At 49.1% G+C, this 24,861-nt stretch overlaps 1 protein-coding gene across 1 annotated transcript in view; it reads left to right on the top strand.

Moving 5' to 3' along the window:
* Nucleotides 1-24,861, top strand: part of igdcc4 (immunoglobulin superfamily, DCC subclass, member 4) — a 70,187-nt gene extending 45,326 nt beyond the window's left edge. Inside the window, exons 11-20 of the mRNA XM_064336002.1 lie at nucleotides 360-593; nucleotides 3,646-3,750; nucleotides 4,364-4,547; nucleotides 4,809-4,936; nucleotides 5,488-5,658; nucleotides 6,175-6,315; nucleotides 8,454-8,556; nucleotides 12,802-13,027; nucleotides 16,531-16,695; nucleotides 18,807-24,861. Of these exons, the coding sequence (XP_064192072.1) occupies nucleotides 360-593; nucleotides 3,646-3,750; nucleotides 4,364-4,547; nucleotides 4,809-4,936; nucleotides 5,488-5,658; nucleotides 6,175-6,315; nucleotides 8,454-8,556; nucleotides 12,802-13,027; nucleotides 16,531-16,695; nucleotides 18,807-19,340 (1,991 nt within the window). The 3' untranslated portion in view covers nucleotides 19,341-24,861. The remainder of the gene's footprint in view (nucleotides 1-359; nucleotides 594-3,645; nucleotides 3,751-4,363; nucleotides 4,548-4,808; nucleotides 4,937-5,487; nucleotides 5,659-6,174; nucleotides 6,316-8,453; nucleotides 8,557-12,801; nucleotides 13,028-16,530; nucleotides 16,696-18,806) is intronic.

Genomic DNA, 24,861 nt, shown 5'->3' with positions numbered 1-24,861 from the left:
AACCGCCTGATCTGAACAGGCACTGTTTGACTGCCGTGACCTCTAGTGGCGAAACGTCGTCACTGTCGTTAGCTTCCCAGTTGCCGGTCACTCGGAAGGCCGGTGGGTGAGTTAGAATGGCTGACACAAAATCGGTCTTCACGTTGGATTTTTTTTCAGTTTCAACCAGAGCCTAGCAAAGTGATGTAATGTGCGATGTGCGTTTTTGCTGGGTAAGTCCGAGCTGCGTCCTTGAGTTTCTCAGGTTCGATGTGGATACAGTTGGCAGCGTGGTTACACCCACCTCCCCGCTCCCCCCCCCGCCGGCCCCACCCCACCCCCAGCTCACTTGTTTATTTTTCCTCTTTCCCCCCGTCCAGTGCTCTTCGCTCCCACCGAGCTGAAGGTGCGGGCCAAAATGCACTCCCTCCACGTCACGTGGCAGGCGCCGCCCAACAACACGCAGGTCTCCGGGTACAAGCTGCACTGCCGGGAGGCGGAGCTCGAGGAGCCGGCCAACGAGGAGCGCCCCGAGGGCGAGCGGGAGAAAAGGCAGGGGGCCGAGCCAATCAAACTCAGGAAGAAGAGCAAGCACCATGAGGTCGCCGGCCTGGGTGGGTGAGCCGGGTTCTGCCCACCGGCGGTCGACTTGTCCGTCGAGCGGCTCTGCCTTCACGAAACTCGCTGATCCGGTCGCGCTGTTTGCTTCTGTCATTTTGGTTCGTGGGGTTATCTGTCAAATCGGCAAACTGTAACAGGGTTTGTTTTAGGACAGAGCTTCCCGCACTCGGTCCTGGGGACCCCCTGTATATGCTGGTTTTTTGTTTCCGCCTATCCCGTGCTTACTGTAGCTACGGTACTTAAAAAAAACACGTCTTCGTATTCCTCCACCGATTAAGCATTTAGGAAGGCACCCGTCATCCATCAGTCAATCAATCAATCAGTCAGTCAAGCGTATGATGCTTAGCCCCCTTGGTAGACTGTAATTCAGGGAACAGGCCTGTCAGAGGAGGGAAGCGTTCGCTCGAGCTGATGCGGACGACCTTTAAAAACCGCAGCCGTAGATGCGGGGAGCAGCCGTTCCCCGACGGCTTCATTGTGCATTGCGTCCTTTGGGTTTGTAAACAAAGGCTCCAGAATTTCCGAAGCGCGAGCGTTAGAGAAGTTTAGCCCTGAGCCGGGAGCCCGCGAGGGACGTTCTTAATTTGGCACGCTCCGCTTTCCTTTCTGTCGGAGGCTTCCTTCGCCTGCGCGTGAGCGCCACACGCTAAACTCGATTTGCTGCTGTCTGCATTTGATCAAGGTTGGCTGTGTTGTATTATGCACACACTGGCATGATGACGTGCATATTGTATTCATATGTAGCCTGTGTGTTAAAATGTCATGTTTGATGCCACTTTATTTTATGACACAAATGTTATAGAGATGAACATTTTCATCCCATAAATGTTGTTACACAATTGTCTAGTCCGTATCGCCCCTCTCCCATTTCATCATCCCTCTGTCCTAAGGCTCCTTCTCAGTCAGTCAGTGTACACTCTGTCCTAAGGCTCCTTCTCAGTCAATCAGTGTACACTCTGTCCTAAGGCTCCTTCTCAGTCAGTCAGTGTACACTCTGTCCTAAGGCTCCTTCTCAGTCAGTCAGTGTACACTCTGTCCTAAGGCTCCTTCTCAGTCAGTCAGTGTACACTCTGTCCTAAGGCTCCTTCTCAGTCAGTCAGTGTACACTCTGTCCTATGGGTCCTTCTCAGTCAGTGTACACTCTGTCCTATGGGTCCTTCTCAGTCAGTGTACGCTCTGTCCTATGGTTCCTTCTCAGTCAGTGTACACTCTGTCCTATGGGTCTTTCTCAGTCAGTCATTGTACACTCTGTCCTAAGGCTCCTTCTCAGTCAGCCAGTGTACACTCTGTCCTATGGGTCTTTCTCAGTCAGTCAGTGTACACTCTGTCCTAAGGCTCCTTCTCAGTCAATCAGTGTACACTCTGTCCTATGGCTCCTTCCCAGTCAGTCAGTGTACACTCTGTCCTATGGGTCTTTCTCAGTCAGTCAGTGTACACTCTGTCCTAAGGCTCCTTCTCAGTCAGCCAGTGTATACTCTGTCCTATGGGTCTTTCTCAGTCAGTCAGTGTATACTCTGTCCTAAGGCTCCTTCTCAGTCAATCAGTGTACACTCTGTCCTAAGGCTCCTTCTCAGTCAGTCAGTGTACACTCTGTCCTAAGGCTCCTTCTCAGTCAGTCAGTGTACACTCTGTCCTAAGGCTCCTTCTCAGTCAGTCAGTGTACACTCTGTCCTAAGGCTCCTTCTCAGTCAGTCAGTGTACACTCTGTCCTATGGGTCTTTCTCAGTCAGTCAGTGTACACTCTGTCCTAAGGCTCCTTCTCAGTCAGTCAGTGTACACTCTGTCCCAAGGCTCCTTCTCAGTCAATCAGTGTACACTCTGTCCTATGGGTCCTTCTAAATCAGTCTTTACTGATCTGGTTCATGAGAGGGAGTACCAGTTAGCCAATTAATCAAGCAATTAACTAGTAAATGCTGTAAAATATGTTATCAGTTAATCTGCGAATCCCATGACCACCAATAAGCCGTTTAAAAAATGTCCGTAGGTACAGTTTGTAAGGGGGAGGCAACGAACTCCAGAGAAAACAGTATTTCCTGGAAGCACTTGAAAACTAGCCAAAATACCAAAGTACATTGTTAAAGGCTGTTTGAAATCCAGCATGGAACTAGCTGATAAAGGCTAAAAGGTAGCAGCATTTAGACTTTGTTTCAGGCATTTTTGTTGCTGTTGTTATTGTTTTCATAAACATTGGTTTACTGATTGCTGTAATAATATTCTGAAAGTAGTCGATTGCCAAAATTTCGTGGTTATGTTTGCCCTTCTGGGTGGTGGTCAGACGGCCCACCCACCACCCCCACCCTCCCTCCCCGGCTTGTCATCATGGGCATCATGGGTAGGGTGGGCAAAGGAGAACAGTTCTGCTCGTTAACAAATACGGTGTGTATCCTTCAGGCATTAAAATGGGCCCAGTAAAACAGCCAGGTAGCAGTGTCACTCACATTAGCCCCGCTAACACAATCAGTTGTTGCTCCTCCTGATTTCACTTTCTATTGAGATTCAGATTCAGATTTACTTGAAAACATCATTGCGTAGAAATATGAATTAAGATGCTTTTTACAAGTTGTTGAGGACCGCTCTGGCATAATAACTAAAAATAACACAACAAAATAAAGTAATAGCATGCAGTAGTGCTACATGATAGATTCTCCCCACCCCCACCCTTTATTGTATTAAGTTTTTCAGGAAATCACGCACTCTAAGTAGAAGCAAACAATGAGAGTTCATGTTGCATGTTGCATGTTCTATTTTAGTGTCTGAAACACTGCGGGTCACTCAGTGTATGGACATGCTCAATAGAGCAGCAATTACACTCCAGTGCTGGGTCTCATTGAAGTGCCTTTCTACTAAAAGTAATATCTGTTTTGGCTCCATGTTAGCATAAAGTAGCAAATCAGCGATTATTTGAAGGCAGTGTTTTTTCAGAGGCCGTGAGCTCTTCACGGTTATGAAAAGCTCTCACTTCTGTCACAGTGATAACCTTTACGTTCTTTTGACTGTATCTGCCATCTCATCCGGTGAGTAGTAGTATTTGTCTCTGTCTGTCAGTCCCAGACCGTCTGTACGAGGTGAGAGTGTGGGCCTACAACAAGCAGACGGACGGATACGCAGCGGTGTGGAAGGGCCGAACGGAGAAAGCTCCCATCACAGGAGGTAAGCGTTTCATCACTAGACACAGTTTAACAGGGGACTCAAGCAGCCTTACTAAAGTGGGCATTTCGGTTTTGTATTCATTCCGTGAATAATAGTTAATTTTACAAACAACAAGAGTTGTGACTTGTTGGAATGCTTCCTGAGGGAAATGTGGGAAGGTGTGTAAGCGTGAGCCTCAGGTGTGTCATGGGTGAGCCTCAGGTGTGTCGAAGGTGAGCCTCAGGTGTGTCGTGGGTGAGCCTCAGGTGTGTCGAGGGTGAGCCTCAGGTGTGTCGAAGCTGAGCCTCAGGTGTGTCACGGGTGAGCCTCAGGTGTGTGAGCGTGAGCCTCAGGTGTGTTGCAGGTGAGCCTCAGGTATGTCGCGGGTGAGCCTCAGGTGTGCAGTGAGCCTCAGGTTGCGCGGTGAGCCTCAGGTGTGTCAGCTGAGCCTCAGGTTCCGTGCCTCAGCGAGGTGAGCCCTCAGGTGTGTCGGCAGCCTCGGTCGCAGCCACAGGTTGTCGCCTCTTGGTGAGCCTCGGTATGAGCCGCGGTGAGCACGTCTGGTGACTCAGGTGTTAGGGCGGTGCGTGAGCCGGGGGCCTGCGCCTCTGCAAGTCCCGGTGTCCTGTCAAAGTGAGCTTACCAGGTGGCCCCGACGCCGCCTCTAGCACTGCTCCAGATGCAGCTTGCAACAGCTCCACGTCCATCTGGCTGCGCTGGGAGAAGCCGCGCTCCAGCAACGTCCGCATCATCAAGTACACGGTGCGCTGCAGCCCCGCCGGCCTGCGCAACGCCTCGCTGGTGTCCTACTACACCAGGTCAGGCCCCGCCCCTTTTACACTCTCATATAGTTAACATCTATACCCTGTGATTGTCTGTGCTTTAGTCTCAGGAAAGAATGTGTGGGTAAATGGATTTAAAGTTTTTAAAGAAATTTCACATGGTTTCAATCTGTCCTCACCCCTCCCCCCCACCCCCACCTGTCACACACGCACACACATACACACACACGCACAAACACACACACACACACACACACACACACACACACACACACACACACACACACACGCACACAGCTCTGCCCTGGAGATCCTGCTGGGGGCTCTGAAACCCTTCACGCGGTACGAGCTGGCGGTGCAGTCCAACGGGCTGGAGGTGGACGGGCCCTTCAGCAACACGGTGGAGCAGTCCACCTTCTCCGACCGTGAGTACCGGGTCATGTGACGGGGGGCCGTGGCAGCACACCCCTGAACACACGGTCAGGAGAGGCCATTTTGCAGTACTGCTGTGCAAGACTCCCAGTCTGGACTATTATACGCTGGTTGTGTCTGGGGATGCACACGTCCAGTCAGATGTAGGGCAACTGCCCCTGTGTTTTGTAGTTGTCCATGACAGAATGCCCTTGTCGTTGCTTGATAAACGTCTGCCAAAGTAATGAAATGTAATGCAGGCATTCACTGCTGGCTTGGTCACAGTGCAGTGTGAATGAATATTACATTACATTACAGGCATTTAGCAGCTTTATCCAGGCACTTCACACTTTTACATAGCATTTTACATTGACCCATTTATACAGCGGATAATCTGAAGCAATAGGTTAAGTACCTGCTCAAGGTAAGCAGTGTCTACCGAATCAACTGCGACCTTCGGTTACAAGCCCAGTTCCTTACCCACTGTGCCACACTCCGAATACAAGCCCCGATCCTCTGGTAAAGCCTCCCCCTTTTCTCCCCTCTCCCCGCCTTCGCTCCGCAGGCCCCTCCACTCCCCCTGACGACCTTCAGGTCAGCGCCCTGGACTCCAGCACCGTGCTGATCAGCTGGCGCCCCCCTGTGGAGTCCAACGGGATCATCGTGGAGTACAGGATCCTGTACAGCGGCAACGGCAGCCTGCCGGACCACCAGTGGAGCTCTCTGTCGTGCCACGGTGCGTTCGCGCGTAGCGTCTGCGTTCCCGCGCGTCTGCGTCACACCGCAACGCGCGTGTCTGAGACGTGCCCATTGAACCTTGGGTAACTGCATTTCACATACAAATTCAAAGTGCTTTATATGCATGACATCTGATAATGGAGAAGTTACGGAGTGATGCGATTGCATATATACTTATTCACATACACATACATGTATACGTACACACATAAATGTTAATAATAATAACATGCTAACGACGCAAGAGTAAGAGCCACAATAACAACAGTGTGTTGAATCTAGGCATGTTTGAGTATGCGTGTGTATGTATGTATGAATGCATGTAACTGTGTGTTTGTGTGAAAGTGTGTGTGTGCGTGAATGCATTTTTCTGTTCAGTGGTATGCTGGTACATTTCTCATTTTACATCCCCAAACGTGTTTTGTGATATTGAAAATCGATCCCCTCTCTTACCTTCTTTCCCGCCTCTTGTTCCGCCTTCTCTTGCTCTTTCTCCTTCTCTCCCTCTTTCCAGGAAGCATCACCAGTACTGAGGTGCAGGGCTTGCAAAGCAGCACTTACTACTTCTTCAAGATCGGGGCCTATACCTACGTGGGGGCGGGGCCATTTTCGGCTGTGAAGGACGTTCACACGCCACCGGAGAGATACGATGAGAGTGCGTGATGTTCTGTGATTTTTCTGCGCGTGCGTCTGTGTGTGTACAGTACAGGCCAAAAGTATTAGGACAACTGTGGTTTCTTTAAAAAAAAAAAAAAAACTCCAGGAAGAGAAGAATTCAGGTCATTTATGCACATTTATTCAATAGCGGACCAACATACAAGCATTTTTATTCGATTTCTACCCACAATAACATACAAAGATGGGTTTTGGGTCAAAAATAATCTTTGACATAACCTCCTCCCAAAAGGGTCTTTTGGCTTTAATTCCTGCTAAACAAACTCTTGGCAACCTGTGTAATCATTTTGTAAAGAGGGAGGTGGAGGGGAGGGAGGGTGGTGGAAGGGTAGTTAAATTGAGTGAAATCTTATCTACCTTAGATTGCCTAATCCCTTTGGCCTGTTCTGTGTGTTCACTCGTGTCTGTGTGTGCACTTGCTTGTATCCCCGCTTAGTTCCCCAGTTGCAGTTGGCAGAATGTCACATCACGTATGCCAGCTCACACGCGTGCACACCTGCGCGTACTCTTTTGAGAGGCCCGGAAGAAAAGCAGACTGAGGCGGAGGCTGTCAGTTGGGAGTGCTGAGGAGAAACCGCCACGTGCTGCGGTCACGTCTTCTCCCCCCCCCCCCCTCCACACCTACCCGCCTCCGCCAAGCAGCAGGACAGCCTGCATCCAGACAGTTCAATCAGGATCTCACTGTGTAGGGTACACTGATCTCAACACCTGCCAGCTTTTCCACTCCCTGCTCCCCGTGTTAAAGGAGCTTTTTCACTTTCTGCAGGGAGGCAGGTTAACTAGGGACTCAGGCAGGGAGGCAGGTTAACTAGGGACTCAGGCAGGAAGGCTGTTTAACTAGGGACTCAGGCAGGGAGGCAGGTTAACTAGGGACTCAGGCAGGGGGCATGGGCAGCAGGAGGCAGGTTAACTAGGGACTCAGGCAGGAGGCAGGTTAACTAGGGACTCAGGCAGGAAGGCAGGTTAACTAGGGACTCAGCAGAGGCGGTTAACTAGGACTCAGGCAGAGGTGTTTAACTAGGGACTCAGGCAGGAAGGCAGGTTAACTAGGGACTCAGGCAGGGAGGCAGGTTAACTAGGGACTCAGGCAGGGAGGCAGGTTAACTAGGGACTCAGGCAGGGAGGCAGGTTAACTAGGGACTCAGGCAGGGAGGCAGGTTAACTGGGGACTCAGGCAGGGAGGCAGGTTAACTAGGGACTCAGGCAGGGAGGCAGGTTAACTAGTCAGCGAAAGTGGGACTCAGGCAGGAAGCTGGTTAACTAGGGACTCAGGCAGGAGGCTGTTTATAGGACTCAGAGGAGCGTTATCAGGCCAGGCAGGAGGCAGGTTAACTAGGGACTCAGGCAGGAAGGCAGGTATAGGACTCAGCGGAGCGGTATAGGGACTCAGGCAGGGAGGCAGGTTAACTAGGGACTCAGGCAGGGAGGCAGGTTAACTGGGGATCGCGGAGGCGTCAGGGACTCAGGCAGGGAGGCTGTTTAACTAGGGACTCAAGCAGGAAGGCAGGTTAACTAGGGACTCAAGCAGGAAGTCAGGTTAAGTGGGGACTCAGGCAGGGAGGGTTCTACACTGTGACGCGTTTGATGTGGCATTTGCATATTGGCCACATCAAGTCTCCCCATCCTTGCCAGTATCTGAGCGAGCGTTTCCTGGTGGTGGGTTGGAGGAGAGGTGGGGGGGGGGGGAAGGGGGTATTGCCATCTGTCTCCCCCAACCTCACCAGAATTACTGCCAGAGGAGACAGATATGCCCATCGCTGATGCCCAATTAATATCGCTCCTCCCGGGCGTGTGAAGTGGTCTCGGCAGAGCTCCCCAAACTGGCAGCCGGAGAGGCGGAGGAGGGAGCTGACTGTACCCCAGAGCCCGGTGGTGCTGGGGGGGGGAACGAGCGGAGCGGCTTCTGGCCTTGCAGCTTACATGCAAACCCAGGCTTTTGAACGATTTGAACGCGTCGTGTTATTTTCGAGGAAGCGCTTCTGTTGGCATAAACACTTCCATTAGCATACTCCTCTGAAATATGTGTGAGTCAGCCCTCCCTCCCTCTGTTTTTTGCAATGATGAGTGTGGTTCTCTGTGCGGTGACTCTCTCTCTCTCCCTTCCCCGCCCCCCTGCAGAGCTGAACGTTCACTCGATGACGGGCATCATCGTGGGGGTGTGCCTGGGGCTGCTCTGCATCCTCCTGTGCATGTGCATCAGCTTCCGCAGCGGCAAGGCCAGGTGAGCCCCGCCCCTGTCGTCATCTCGCCCCGCCCCCCCTCCCCCTCCCCCCCCCCCCCCGTCATCTCGCTCCGCCCCCTCAGGTCAATACCCTAGGGAACACTCATTCAGAAAATTACCTAAACGTTATCAAACAAAAGTACCGCAACCTTAAAAGCATACTGTTTTACCTCAGACCTTTACTGACTGACTTCCTAATGAACACCCACTTATTTCTGAGCCTTTCAGTTAAATATTGTGCAGCCGAATTCACGGAAGTAATTTTGCAGGCCGTTTTAAGATCCCAGGAAATGTCACTTAATGGCTGCTTGTTAAGTCTTGAATTTGTTTCGAGTGGAATTTTGAAAAAAGAGCAACCGAAAAGAGACATGCTGCAAAATGACAAAAATTTAGTTTCAGTGTGTGTCTGTGTGCGTGTGTGCATGCGTGCAGTAGGGAAGGCGCAAATATTAGATAGCTTGCACCCTGATTGAGTGAAAGACATAGATGGGTGGTCTTGGCCTATTAAAAAATCTGTACCATTAATGAGGATGGGGTTTACAACAAAAGGATTATCTGCTGAATATTGACTGTGTTTAGTAGGGTTATCAGCAAGTGTAATTCGAGTCTATGCAGTGCATTAAATTGTTTGGAATATCACGATTTGTGCAAGACTCTGTATCCGTATCTTAAGGTCACACACTTGACACAAATCATTTTTATTAACTCAGATAGAAGCCTAGTCTTGCGCACACTCTCCCACAGAGTTTTAAATCTTTTCCTGTCCTTTGTTGTGTGCATTGACTAGAAGAGATGCAAGACCCTTTTCATTATTTGTATCATGTATTTATGTCTTCGTCCCCTCCGCGCACTTTGCAAAGAAGAAAAACAGATAGTTTCATCCTTCATCCGTCTCAAAAGATGGGTACTCCGCACAGCATTTGAGCGTTACTGCAGGTTAATTTTTTCATTATGAAGTGCTTCTTTTTAATGTCCATTGTGATGAATGGAGGTCGAAGGCTCGAGTACCGTTTTTAAAAAATGTGAATACGGGGTCCCTTGTCTGCTGTAGCAGACGGAGCTTGGTTAAGGGAGTGCAAGGTCTGAGACGGCGAGGAAACCGTGAGACAGTGAAGATGCACCGCAGACAGACAGCGCATACAGACCGGTAACAAAGTGAGACATGACAGAGAGATAGGGCAGTGAGGCATGGGTTAGGGAGACAAAGCACGACAATGATATGAGATAATAATGAGACATACAGCACAGTGAGATACTGTAATAATGAGACATACAGCACAGTGAGATACTGTAATAATGAGACATACAGCACAGTGAGATAATAATGAGACATACAGCACAGTGAGATACTGTAATAATGAGACATACAGCACAGTGAGATAATAATGAGACATACAGCACAGTGAGATAATGAGACATACAGCACAGTGAGATAATAATGAGACATACAGCACAGTGAGATACTGTAATAATGAGACATACAGCACAGTGAGATACTGTAATAATGAGACATACAGCACAGTGAGATAATAATGAGACATACAGCACAGTGAGATAATAATGAGACATACAGCACAGTGAGATACTGTAATAATGAGACATATAGCACAGTGAGATAATAATGAGACATACAGCACAGTGAGATAATGAGACATACAGCACAGTGAGATACTGTAATAATGAGACATATAGCACAGTGAGATAATAATGAGACATACAGCACAGTGAGATAATAATGAGACATACAGCACAGTGAGATACTGTAATAATGAGACATACAGCACAGTGAGATAATAATGAGACATACAGCACAGTGAGATAATAATGAGACATACAGCACAGTGAGATAATAATGAGACATACAGCACAGTGAGATAATAATGAGACATACAGCACAGTGAGATAATAATGAGACATACAGCACAGTGAGATAATGAGACATACAGCACAGTGAGATAATAATGAGACATACAGCACAGCGAGATAATGAGACATACAGCACAGTGGGATAATGAGACATACAGCACAATGAGATAATGAGACATACAGCACAGTGAGAGAATAATGAGACATACAGCACAGTGAGATAATGAGACATACAGCACAGTGAGATAATGAGACATACAGCACAGTGAGATAATGACATACAGCACAGTGAGAGAATAATGAGACACAGCACAGTGAGATAATGAGACATACAGCACAGTGAGAGAATAATGAGACATACAGCACAGTGAGACAGTAATGAGACATACAGCACAGTGAGATAACAATGAGACATACAGCACAGTGAGATAATGAGACATACAGCACAGTGAGATAATAATGAGACATACAGCACAGTGAGATAATGAGACATACAGCACAGTGAGATAATGAGACATACAGCACAATGAGATGACAATGAGACATACAGCACAGTGTGATAATGAGACATGTAGCACTGAGATAACAATGAGACATACAGCACAGTGAGATAATGAGACATACAGCACAGTGAGACAGTAATGAGACATACAGCACAGTGAGATATAATGAGACATACAGCACAGTGAGATAATGAGACATACAGCACAGTGAGATAATGAGACATACAGCACAGTGAGATAATAATGAGACATACAGCACAGTGAGATAATGAGACATACAGCACAGTGAGATAATGAGACATACAGCACAGTGAGATAATGAGACATACAGCACAGTGAGATAATGAGACATACAGCACAGTGAGATAATGAGACATACAGCCAATGAGATGAAATGAGACTACAGCACATGAGATACTGAATAATGAGACATACAGCACATGAGATACAATGAGACATACAGCACAGTAGAGATAATGAGACATACAGCACAGTGAGATAATGAGACATACAGCACAGTGAGATAATGAGACATATAGCACAGTGAGAGAATAATGAGACATACAGCACAATGAGATAATGAGACATACAGCACAGTGAGATAATGAGACATACAGCACAGTGAGATAATAATGAGACATACCGCACTGTGAGATAATGAGACATACAGCACAGTGAGATGACAATGAGACTTACAGCACAGTGAGATGAGACATACCGCACAGTGAGATAATAATGAGACATACCGCACTGTGAGATAATGAATACGACAGTGAGATGCATGACTAGCACAGTGAGATAAGAGACATACAGCACAGTGAGATACTGTAATATTAGACTAATTCATGCACAGTGGTAATAATGAGACATTACTCACAGTGGGGATACTGGTAATAATGAGACTCACAGACAGTAGTTTATGAGACTAACCAGCACATGGTGTAATAATCTATCTCACAGTGCAGAACATGAGATAATGAGACATACAGCCAATGAGATGAATGAGATAATATACACGCACAGTGAGATAATAAAGACATACAGCACAGTGAGATAATGAGACATACAGCACAGTGAGATAATGAGACATACAGCACAGTGAGATAATGAGACATACCGCACAGTGAGATAATGAGACATACAGCACAGTGAGATAATGAGACATACAGCACAGTGAGATAATGAGACATACCGCACTGTGAGACATAGTGAGACATTGAGACAGTGGAGTGAGACTCGGGGAGACACAGCACAGCAACGCACGGTGCGACACGATGAGGCACAAATCACAGCGAAACGAGCGGGAGCGTGCTCGCGTAGGCCGTCCGCTTCCCATGACGGACTGTTCCGGTCCACATTAAACGCCGCTTCACTCTGCCCCATTCCAAGGGCTCCGGCTAAAATGTTTAAGTTCTCTTTTAATGAGCCACGAGGTGAGAACATCGGCCCGAAGAGTAAATCACTCGGGGGGGGGGAACGTTCCGGAGAGCGGGAGACGGCGGCCGCGGGAGCGTCCCAGCGCACGGTGACACACGATCCTGCTCGACTCGCAGTAGATCAGATCAGCATCTGTCACCCCCGTACGAAGGCATAACTCTTTGTTACGGGCCGCGGGCGCGCCACGATCCATAAATAGGAGCGCGCCGTTTTCGCGGGGCATATATCTCGGGAGTACATCAAAAAGCGCGGCCGGCGAGCGGCGCTTCCGCCGCGTTCTAAAGGGAAAGCCACGCACGCCGCGCCGCGCTGATGAGGATCAGGTGTCACACGGGCCGATATATCAGCGCCGCGTTTTACCCCCCCGTCGGCTCAAAGCGCCGCCGGTCGAGCTACGGCTAACGGGCTCCCCTCCCCTCCCCCCCCCACATTCTTCCAGGGATGTTTCCGGGGGGCTGGTCCCCTCCGCCCTGCCCCCCCAGTACCGGCGAGGGCGCCCCGCCCCCGTGGCGGCCCCGGAGTGCAGGGACTGCCACGAGCTGGAGACCCTGATGTCGCCCGGGGCCCAGGACCCCGCCCCGCCCCTGGCCGAGATCACCGAGGAGCACAGCCTCATCGGGCCCGGCGGCCCCGGCGACGACGGCGGCCTGGCGCTGGAGGCCAAGGTGAGCGAGCCGCTCGCCGGAGGCGCCTGGGGGGTTGGTTTCCATGGCAGCCCACAGACTCAGTGAGGGGAAGGAGAGCCGGTGCAGCAAATAGCCATGTCCAGAGGTGGAAAATCCAGGTTCAGAAAGTCCTCCCCAGTATTTTGCTCCACTCACCTGAATTTGCTCATTAGCACAGTCCTTTAGCAAGGTGGTAGAGCCCATTAGCGAAATCAGCTGGCTGAGTTCTTGGGTGGAAGAAACGCGCGGCAGGACTTTTACTCAACGACCGCTGGATTTTGACATCTGCCAGTAGCAGATATACAATTGCAGATGCACCAACATCTGGTAGTTTGTTTGCATGAAGACGAAGTATGTGTTTGCTTGCTCTCAGTTGAATTAATCTTTTTGGCTGGATATTTCCATGAATAGTAGTAGATAGAAGTGTCAGCGCAAAGCAATGCAAGATTCTACTGCATCTTCCTCCTTTGTCCTCTTGTGTCTCTTTTGCCCAAGTTGTTTTTCAGACCATCTTTATCGTGTAATGCTGTCCATAAATAGCTGCACCCAAATATAAACCACACAAGAAAAGGGCTCGAAGGAGAGGTTGGTCTGCAGGTACAGAAATGGTGCAATGCTGGGATTGGGTACGTGTGCGGGACAGTCAATCTTTCAAAGCTATTCTTGTTGGGAGCACGGTGCTAAGGGAATTCAGCTGGCGGCACCCGTGACCCTGTTTGGAAATTTTCACCGACAGTTCACCAAAATCACCTGTTCAGACCAATGCACAAGGCCTGCGCTCCCCACCAGGGGAACTCATTTTAGTGCCGTAAAACAGCATACAGACACACCTGCGGTAACCGGGGGGGACTCATTCCTGTAACGTTAAACAAAACCCGGGGGGGTGGCCAGGGACTCGTTTTAGCACCATAAACAAGACAGGGACACCGGGGGGTAACTGGGGAACCGGTTTTTAGTGCCATAAAATGACACACAACGGTAAGAAGGGCTGATTTTATTCCCATACCTCCCAAGCTCACAAACACATCTAATGAGTGACTGCATTGTACGTGACCTTCCCCTTCGCTTTAATGAAGGTTGCATATATTAAAATATGGAATAAAATATATACAAATATATGACCTCAAGCGAACGCATGTGCACTTAGCGGAGATGCGTGTCGCATGTTTTTAGAACACGTCAAGGGACTCATCTCAAACGGTGGGCGAGTGTCTCCTGACTCTCGGTTTGGGAGCCGTCGCCATAAACAAAGATGGTCGGCGCTTTCAGGACTCCGAGCTGCCATGGTGCATTACGCAGACAGATAGCCTCGCTCGGGAACAGTTAGCATACGGTACCGCTTCGTATATCCTGTGGTTTTTGAAGTCCTGCGCGAGGAATGTACAGCGTCTACTGACTTAACGACTTCCAGTCTTAGGGTTAGCTGTGCTGGGCTTTAGGGTGCCGGGTGTAGAGGAGCGTGCTTGGAAAGTTACGTGTGCGAACGCTTCGAACGTCGAACCTCGATCGAGCTAAAGTCATCTGCAGTGAACACAAACAAGAGTGTTTAAACTCGACCTACGTCCTTGCTCAGGTGTGCCCTTACATGGTATCGTTAATTAGTCTCGTTAATTAATCTTTTTTATTAACCCACCCCCCCTCCAGAGGGCAGGTTTATTACACCCTGATACATTTAGTTTATTTACAGAGCAGTCCATGACATGCTAACAAAATGAATAGCAAAAAGAGCAAATTAATTAATGAATTAATTAAATAATAATAATGTGCTGTCTCTTCCCCAGATAGCCTATCTCAAGTGGCACCTGAGTGCTTGTTATTAAAATTCTCTCCCTCCCTTTCACACCTAGCCCTTATGCATGGTTGGCGGCACAAACACACAAACCGCTGTACAGATACTGAATGCACATTGGAAACATCCTGAGGATGTGAAGTAAACCTGGGGAGAAACTGTTGTGAACTCACAATCGAAGCGTGCAGCGCGTGACCGTTTACTGTGGCGAAGGGGAAAAAAATGTTTCAGCGCATTTCAGCGAAGAGTGCTGTGGAGATTAGGGGCCAAGTAAATTGGTTTTGTTTAGGGGGTTAGGGTGCGAGTTTGTCCACTGTGGTGTAATCTATTTAAGAGATGAAACCAGTGGGAAGTTGAGAGTTTTGCCCCTGCTTTTCCAATTAAACGATGCTGTGTTCTTGGCGATCGTTAAGCCAGAGTGAATACTGGTGGGATGTGCGGTTGGTGAGTCCAGGGCAGTCAAGTCTCCAGTTACACAAAGCTGTGCGGATAATGGGATCCAGGGACCCAGAGGGGTGGACAGCTTCTGATTTCTTTCCAAAATTTGAGAACTTTTGGGCAGAGCCAAGTGGCGTGGAGATGGACATCTGGGATGTTGAGGGCACAATGTTGTTTGATATGTTTGAATCTGTGAACCCCATCCCATACCTGGGTGATGCTTGATCAGAGGTATTTGATGTTGCGTTTTCTGGCGTCACAGCATTCCATGGACTTTTGTGAAGAGGTAAAATGGTTGATTTAATCCAGTTTATTGAGTAGTCGGAAATGGAAGAACATTGAAGTATTCTTCGGAAGATACCATAGTTTTTATTTATTTATTTATTTTTTTAAGGTGCTGCATCATGTCATTTGCACGCTGGCTATTTGTTGCATTAAAATCTGTTTTGACTCTTGGTGATGGTGTTCTGGCACATGGAAAGCGTGTCAGTAAACAGCGCAAATAAAGACGGCGATAGTTTGTTTTCTGCTGCACGCAGAAAAACAGACAGAGCGTCTGAACACACCGGCGCTCTGAAGCATAATGGCACGCTGTGGCGCGGACGTACCCCTCCCAGTAGTCCATCTCTGGCTTTCATTCTTTCCCTCGGAGCCTGAGTTAGTATTGACTGAGGTGTCAGGGATTGGGGGGGATCGGGTATGGAGGGGGAAGGGGGGGGATTGCAAATGGTCCTTGGAGAATTGAGTTATGCAGACATTTGTAATCCGATAAGGTTTGAAAGCAGGGCTATATATCTCTTCTTTTTTTTTTTTCTTTTTACTGGACTCGGAGCTACCATATGCACCGCTGTGGTGCGGGGTTATGTGACTGCCACTGCTGGTCGTCCCGCTCCTACAGAGAGACATTTACACCGCGTGCTGCGGTTTCTCACGCGAAGGCCTGTTTTTAAGAGACGGACGCCGGGAAGACGAAATGCTGAGTGTTTAAGTGACCGAAACTCCGAAGGTCTGAAAATAATCTGTACCTGTTCTTTGGGATGACTTTCCAACAACACATCACAGGTATAAGGTCTCATGTAGCACAAAGTAGTATACATAATGTATATGGTGTACATATTCAGAATACCACAGTGCGTAATTTCTTGCAGTCATGCAACAATTAAGAGTGCCCAGCCATACACCACCCTCTGGTATTTCAATAGAAAAGGGTACAGATCCTGAATTTAATAATTTTTTACAATCATGCCCTCCCTCCCTCTGGCTCTGTGCCCCTCAGCCTGCTTGGAACGGGTCTGTCAGCCGAAATTGGGCCAACCGCATCACCAGGTACCGGGACACCATCACGGAGGATTCCCCTGCCCTCAGCAACGGGGCCCTGACTCCTGGGGCCCGGCTGCCCACTGAGGGGCCCCTGGACGCCCCAGCCACTGAACCCAGCACGGTGAGCGCGTATGTTTATCCTAGTGTGTGTGTTTGTGCACGGACACCCGCCCATGTGAGCATGTGTTCGGGTGTGTCCTTGCGGTATAAAAGTGTGTGTGTGTGTGCGTGCGTGTCTGTGTGCGTGCCTGTGTGTGTGTGTGTGTGTGTGTGTGTGTGCTTGCTCGATTGTGTGTTTGTGTGTGCGTGTGTGTGTGTGCTTGCTTATGTGTGTGTATGTATGTGTGTGTCTGCTTGTGTGTGTGCTTGCTTGCTTGTTTGTGTGTATCCGTGTGGCGTGTGGGTGTGCACGCGTTTGTGCGTGTGGCGTGTGCGTGTGTGTGCGTGCGCGTGTGTGCGTGTGCATATGTGCGTGTGTGTGTATCCGTGTGGCGTGTGGGTGTGTGTGCGCGCGTGTGCGTGTGTGGTGTGTGTGCATATGTGCGTGTGTGTGTATCCGTGTGGCGTGTGGGTGTGTGTGCGCGCGTGTGCGTGTGTGGTGTGTGTGGTGTGTGTGCATATGTGCGTGTGTGTGTATCCGTGTGGCGTGTGGGTGTGTGTGTCAGTGCGTGTGTGGTGTGTGTGCATATGTGCGTGTGTGTGTATCCGTGTGGCGTGTGGGTGTGTGTGCGCGCGTGTGCGTGTGTGGCGTGTGTGGTGTGTGTGCATATGTGCGTGTGTGTGCACGCATGATTGTGCATGCTCGTGTGCGGGGTCTCTCTCACTGCTTTCAGCACTGGGGGGGGGGAGGGGCCAGTTATTATATTCGAGCATCAATCATGTCCGGGGGTATCATTAACACCGAACAGGGAGCCGGAGAGGAAGGAAGCCCCGCCTCCCCCCCCAAAAAAAGCTCATTACAAGTGCAACACTCGAAGACACGTAAGAGGACTGTGAATGAAGCCCTTGATCAGCAATCACACTCACGCTGCACTCACTCAGTTTGTAAATGGAGCAAATCAGCCTGAAAAAGCAGGAAAGAAGGGGGGGGAAAAAAATCAATCCTCAATTTAATCTTCTTTCACACTTTTACTCCGCCGGTAATTTATTCAGATTGTGACATTCACATTGTGCTCCGCTTCTGCTGAAATGGTTTTGAAATGCAGTTCACATTAGAACAGTGCGCTTCAGTGGTCCGTATTTACATACGGGAGAAAGACACTTAGAATAACTAGGGGGGGGGGGGGGAAACTATTTGTGCAGCTTAACAAAACGTAAATGTTTGCGACGCACGTTTTTGCTCCAACGGCAGTTTTTATTTTTTATATACCAGCGCTTTATTTTAAAAGGATTTTGATTTACTGAATCAGTTCCAGGTGTCCGTCAGTGTGGTTTAAATTGCTGTGTGATACCGTATCTGGAGATCCTGACCTTCACTGATCGCAAATCAATGAGTTTCCTGGTATGCTGGCAGTGTACAAAAATAACTGGACGGTAAATAGCACTGGCTGTCTAGGTTCTTTCCCTACCTGATATTGCTGTGATAAGGGCTTGACAGATTCAGCCAAACAGTGTATATTTCTATATTTGCATTTTTAATTCAAACAATAATTTTTGTAGTTGGGAATTAAAATTGTACATAGATTCTAACAGTACTGATGAAATATTACCCAGTGGAAGTGGCTCTCTGTCAAGTTATTAATTTATTTATATTATTTACATCTATCAACTCAATGGCTTAAAAAAAGCCTTCAAATTAATTTTAGGCTCCAACTATGTGTACGCACGCACACACACACACACGTAGAGTGTGCATTGTATGACAAACCATTTCGCTTTTTAAACTCTATGCTATTACAGCTGTATTTTTCTCTGAACCGTGTTAAACTGGTGGTGCCACCGGGGAGGAGCTTGAAGAACTGAAAGAATGCTCTGTGGAAACGCCATTGCTTCCATTGCCCACATGAGTGTGGATGACAGCTCTTTATCGCATGTTGTACAAAGAAACGCGCGTTGTTTCATAGATTGTTTGTTAGAATAGTGTGCTTCCTGAATGTACGCCAGACAGGATTATCAGATAGACCCCAGGACACAAGGTGAAAAGTGTTAAAATGAGGAGGGCTTTTCCTGTGTGTCTCTCCTCCCTCACGCACGGTCTGTCTCTCTGTCCGTGTGTCCGTCCCTGTCCTGCAGGCCGAGCCCGAGGAGAGGCTGTACCCCTCCCTGTGCAGTAACCAGGTGGAGGCCGACGTGATCGTCCACTCGGAGCTCTCCGATCCGGAGGGGGAGGGGGACACCGAGAGCGACGGCGACCAGGAGGGCCCCTTCGGGAGCGGGGCCCCGCCCAAACGCCCCGCCCCCGCCGCCGCCGCCGCCAGCCCGGGGGAGGACCCTAAGGAAGCGCAGCCGGCGGCGCCGGCCCCGTCCAGCCCCGCCCCGGAAGCGCCGACCAATCGCAGCGGGCCGCAGCAGGAGAGCGGGGCGGGGCCGGCGGGCGCGGACAGCAGGTGGACGCAGCAGCCCGCCTCCCTGGCGGGGGCGGGGCTGGCCAACGGCTTCCACGCCCACCAGCCGCTGGAGAACGGCGACTCCTTCCAGCCCGGGAGCGGGCGCCCGCGCTGCGGGAAGGGGCTCCCCCTGGAGCTCCCGCCGGCGGCGTCATCCCCCTTCGCCGGCTCCGCCCTGGTCCACCCCGCCTCGGCCGCGCACAGCTACCTGTGCCCCTGACCGCCGCCGGGGGGAGGGAACGACCGCCGGACTCCTGGGGGGAGGAGGAGAAGAAGAAGCGGTGGAGAGAGAGAGAGAGAGACGCGGTCCTTCCTTCAGACCACGAGAGCTCAGGCCGCGTCCCTGAGAGAATCGCTGAGAGGTTTCGCTCTCGAGCCGGCTCTCCTCTTCTGGCCCCAGCGTTTCATTTTCACTTCTTTTACAAAAAAAACTTTTTTACAAGGCCACTGTCGAATAGGAACACTTTTTATTTTTTATTTTTATTTTATTTGTACCGGTACGGATGAACGTGCGCGTCCGCGCGCGCTCGCGACTCCGAGCTGTGATCTGCACTAGTCCGTTCGTTTTTGTTTCTTCTTTTTTTTCGTTTGACTGAAATCGAGGGGTGTGTGTACGAAGCGTGTGGCTTCTGGAGCGTCGCTGCTTCGTGCTCGCACGGACTTGTGAAGCACTGCTGCGGCCGACCGGATCTGAAGGGGGGGGGGGGGGAAGATCGGCTTCTTGCGGCTGGGTGGACGAACACGCGTGAGGGCGGAAGCAGGAGGACCGCGGCGCTTGCCTGTCTCCCCGTCTCAGTCTTTCCCGCTCTCTCTCTCTCTCTCCCCGCAACCCTCGTTCCCGTGACGACGGGACTGTCTCCTGCTGACTGCGGGCGCCGCCCTGGTGCCGATACAGCAGCCCTGTAACTTACACACTCTGAGAGTGCTGACTGCCTGTGTCTCTCCTCTAGCCTCCTGCAGCGTCTGGGTGCACACGCACACACACACACACATTTACACACTCGCACATACGCGCACACTCTCACACACTCACACATACACATACACACATGCATTCACACACTCGCACATACGCGCACACTCTCTCTCACACACTCACACATACACACACACACACTCGCACATATGCACAGACTCTCTCACACACAACACAGGCACTCACACACACTCTCACACACACACACCAGCACACACATATGCACACACACACACACACATGCATTCACACACACACACACTCACAGACACACACGTAGCACTGGAGCTTGGAGGTCTCAGGTGCCTAATATTTTAGGTGCATTTTTTTAAACTGTATATTTATATAGAAGTATATGTACTGATAGGAAGGGTTGTTTTAATCTGAAGAAAAGAAAAAGAAGAAAAAAGACGTGAAGACAACCTTTCGCCTGTATGTTTTCTACTTTTTTTCCTGGAGAAGGCTCGAGATTGATTCGGACATGGTTACTTGTGCTTAAGACAATACAGCGTTTCACAGCAACATTCTCAACAACACAGCAGCATTTCCCCCAGCCAACAGACCTACCTCATTTCTGTACAGGATACATTTTTCTGTCCGGTTTTAACAGTGTTGTTCATAGGTCCTTTTTTTAAGAAAAAAAAAAAAAAAGCAGAAAACGGCAAAAATGTGTTTTAACTTTCTGGTTCACAGCCTTTAATAACAGCAGGACTGTCTACCCATTTTTCTGCCCAACCGGAAGTACACTACACTGTCACTAAGTACAACTTCGTCTGTCTTAGAGTGGACTGCGACTCCGCCATTCCACTGAACGACATTACGACACTTGTAATACCGGAGCCTGAGTAGTAGAGAAGAGAAAATGGCTTATCCACAGGAAAGCTAGAAGCTAGTAAACCGTGGGGCGTGCATTCGTTGGGTATCTCTGGTTCGTTGCACCTGACAAGAAACAAAGGTACCTTGATGCATGGCCATTAAAATGGAAAACTCCCTCTTTGTGCTTTTCACATTCCCTGGGCTAGCTCTCGGGGGGGGTATAGTAGAAGCCATTGCCCTCAGTGATGTCATCGTCCTCCTTGTCTCAGGTGACAGAATCCTGCTCAGGGGAATTCTGGGAATGTGGTCGGGGGCAGAGATCTCCTAGGAAACCTGGGATCCTCTTCCATTTTTTTTTGAAGCCTTTTCTCTGTTCTACTGTATCGGCTGTGTGCGGTAGGCATCCACGGATATGTTTTTCTCACTCTAACCAGCGCGAAATCTGTTCGAGATCAGTGTGTTTCGCTGTAGAACTCTCGTGTAAATAGGTACAGTCATTTTTTCTGACGACGCAAATCTCTTTTGTAACACTGCTGAGAAGCTCCGGATTTCACCTTCCGTTTAACCATTGTTTTTAATCGGTTTTTGAAACAGAAATAGCAGTCTTTTTTACCGAGCAATATTCGTGTTGTAAATGTACTAACCTTGTGAATATTAACGAAAGCGTCATTTTTTTTAAATATTGAAAAAAAAACCTTGCAAACGGGTTTTGCGAAAGCGAAGCAGGCAGAGAGAGATGGCCTCTACCCAGGTGTGCGTTCTTGGGGAGGTTAGGCGACGCGTTCGCTTTTGTTTTCAGGTTCTGTCCTCGTCCTCTTTCACGGGGCCACAGATGTTGGACAGTCCCAAGGACGGATGGAGTTAGTGGCCTTGGTGTGCTGAGTCGATACCATTTCAGTTCAGCCTATTCAGGAAATACACTGAAATTTCCTTCGTTCACTGAAATGCCCTCGTTGGAAATAATAGGAAGATTTTTTTATTCATTTCCTGAAATGACTGAACTGAAATGTAATCGATCACAACCCTACTGGCTCAAGCGCTCTTTACGCAGAGGTCAGAGGTCAGAGGTCACACTTAGGGGATGCCGCATGACCGGCACGGATGCAGCCGGAACCATGAGTCACTGTGCACAGAGAATGGACGCAAAAGCATTCCAGTTTTGTTTTTTTTTTGTTTTTTTTTTTCCAACAGACCTCAGGATTCTTATTGCAGCTGACATAACAGCTGAGAACACTGCATTTTTTTTTTTTTTTTTTTCGTTTTTTTTGGTTTTCAGACACGGGTTGCAATTCTAAAAATGTGGCCGGATTACCTTCATGTTGGTGGACATTGACTAGGGGGGCAGGAATGCTGGTGATTGCATCAAGGTCTCTGCAGTTTCCTTTGGCACAGAACTTGGCTCTTGCATATGACTCAAGAATTGGACTTCCAGTTGCTATGTAGTACCATCAAATTTCAGAGTAGGAGGTACTGTAGGAGGTACTGTAGGAGTTGCAACATTATGCAAGCAAAAGAATTAAATGTTGGAACTTCGAGAAACATGTACAGCAGTGGGTTGTGGGTAGATCATGTCTGGAACCTCCGTATCTGTGTTTCAGCTTGCGAGTGTTTTTCCTCTATAAACCGGAAAAAGGTCCTCTTTTCAGCAAAAGTATTCAGTTGGTCTAATCACAACGCATTTTGCCAGGTACTTGTTGACTCTGGTGGAATTAGAAATGAAGAAGCAAAAAATGAATGTAGTTCCAGTTGTTCAGAACCTTAAGCAGCTCTGGATCAGTTGCATTTTGAATGAAGTTTATCCCGTGGGTTAAATGACCGTGTTGTCAACACCACCGTGAGACCTGAATGATAGCATGCGCAAGTAGTCACATCCGTTTACGAATGGATGAAACTGTTAAAGGGTTGCATGCAAATCGATGATGTCACAAAGCACACAGAGAGGTGTTCAGTCTCCCCTTACCCGCTGGAGCCTGCTAGCGTTTGCAGTATTAAAGTCATTACGGACAGTGTTTTCTGAGGGCTGTGAGTCTTGCCTGTGGGTCGTCTGATGCAATTAATTTGTGAGGTGGAGGGGGGGGAAGGGGGGTCTGATTTGGAAGTTGGGATGAGAAACTTCCCTCTGGCGCGAGGAACGCATTCTGGCTTCGTGAAATCGATTCCTGTCTTATTTGTCGTCACTTAAAACATGAAAACACGTCGAGCACACGTGGATCCGCATCTTTGGCCTGAGTCAGGCGCCTGCAGCACAGCAGTGCTTCAACCAAGATATGCAAACCATTTCAATAAACATTCTCTTTTTTTATATGAAGGCTCTCAATAGAATACCTCATTTGTCGATTGCTTGTTAATTTAACAATTTATATTTTCGTAAGATCGTTTTCCTAACTGCACGTCAGTGTGACACGAATGAAGGAACAGTGATTAAAAAAAGAACCTGGTGGAGCAGATCCTGGCAACAAGGAATTTTGAAAATACGGGAAAGTCTGTCTTTGTTTTGTTTTTGTTTTTTTTCTTTGTGAAAACTCACTCATTCAGGCAGGTCGAATTTCTGTTCATGAACACAGGAAGTGCGCCAGGAAGTTTGGTGGGCTGCCTGTCCCGGGCTTCTGCTTCGGAGGCTGAGGCGAGGCTTGGGACAGGCGGGCGACCCACCGGTCGCCAACCGTCGAGCGGCGTCGAAAAAAACGCCACAGCCGTACCTCTGAACGATCCTTTCGGCAGATCTGACCTCAGTGCGGACGCCGGGTGCACAAAACGTCTCCTCTGTGCTCTGTATATATTCAGTGCTCTTCAGTCACTCAGGTGCCCCCTTCTGCATAAAAGCATGATGATGATGGTGCGTGTGTGTGTGTGTGTGTTTTTGGGGGGGAGGGACTCAGCCACGTGTCATTTCGGCCCTCCCCTTCCCAGAAAGACACCCCCTGCGTTAGGTGTAGTTTTAGTCAAAAAGCGACCCAAGTGTTCTCTCTGGCTCTCTCTGCCCTGTAGTTCTATCTGTGGTAAAAAACCGGCTCGTTTAGTGACGCGACGATTGTGTGCCGTTTGTACTGTAGGCCCACTGAGGGGCGGGGTGATGGAGGTTGGGGGCAGGGGAAGGGTAGTGCCTCTGGAGAGAGATGCCTGCTCTTGTGCCGCCAGCAGCGGTTGGCCGTCGTGCTGTTTACGCCCCCCCACCCCCAGCAGGGACAGCCGCGTCAGCCCCTGCGCGTCTGCATCCGCTGTCCTGCCGTCTTCAGCACCCTCGAGATGGCAACGAAGGAACTGCTGAAAGTAGCTGCCACTGGCTTTGCGGCTCATACAGTTGACAGTTGATTGGGGGGGGGGTAATGGGGTGGGATATGGTAGCAGAGATATGGATTTGTTCCTTCGCTGTCCCTGCAGAAACCAGGCTGTCCGTCTGTCTGTCTGTCTGCATCTACCACTTAAACGTTTGTACCCACTTTGCTGGGTGTGTTAGCACAGATTTGCTTTCAACCAGCGCAATCCTACCGCTGCCTGTCTATGGTGTTTGGGGGTTGGGGGGGGAGGTGTTGCATGGTTGACAACAATTCACCAACTTCATAGCTTGAATTGGGTACATCATCTGTGCGTTGTTAGGACATGCTGTTCAAGAGCCATTTCACTACACGAGTGTCGTCTGATTTGCTTGTTACCATCCTTTAAATCGGTTAAATGTGTCTGTTAATGGTGCAACTGGGAAATTACTTTGCAAATGCAACATTCGTCAAGTGTTATGTTAAAAGGCCGTGGATGTGTGTGGCAGCTGAAAGGATAGGAATGGGGTTAATGTGTACAAAGCCTGTTTGCAAGATGATCTTTTCCCACTGGGGTACTCTCGAGTTGTCACAACTGTGAAGCGAAGAAGTGCGCACATCTACACACAGCCTGTGCAAACTGTTCTGATGTAAATAATCATTTTAATAAAAAGACTGAAGGTGACATAAAGTAA

Source organism: Anguilla rostrata, chromosome 5 (assembly GCF_018555375.3).
Source record: "Anguilla rostrata isolate EN2019 chromosome 5, ASM1855537v3, whole genome shotgun sequence".
Taxonomy (NCBI): domain Eukaryota; kingdom Metazoa; phylum Chordata; class Actinopteri; order Anguilliformes; family Anguillidae; genus Anguilla; species Anguilla rostrata.
The sequence above is the reverse complement of the archived record's forward strand: the minus strand, read 5'-3'. Positions and strand labels throughout refer to the sequence as shown.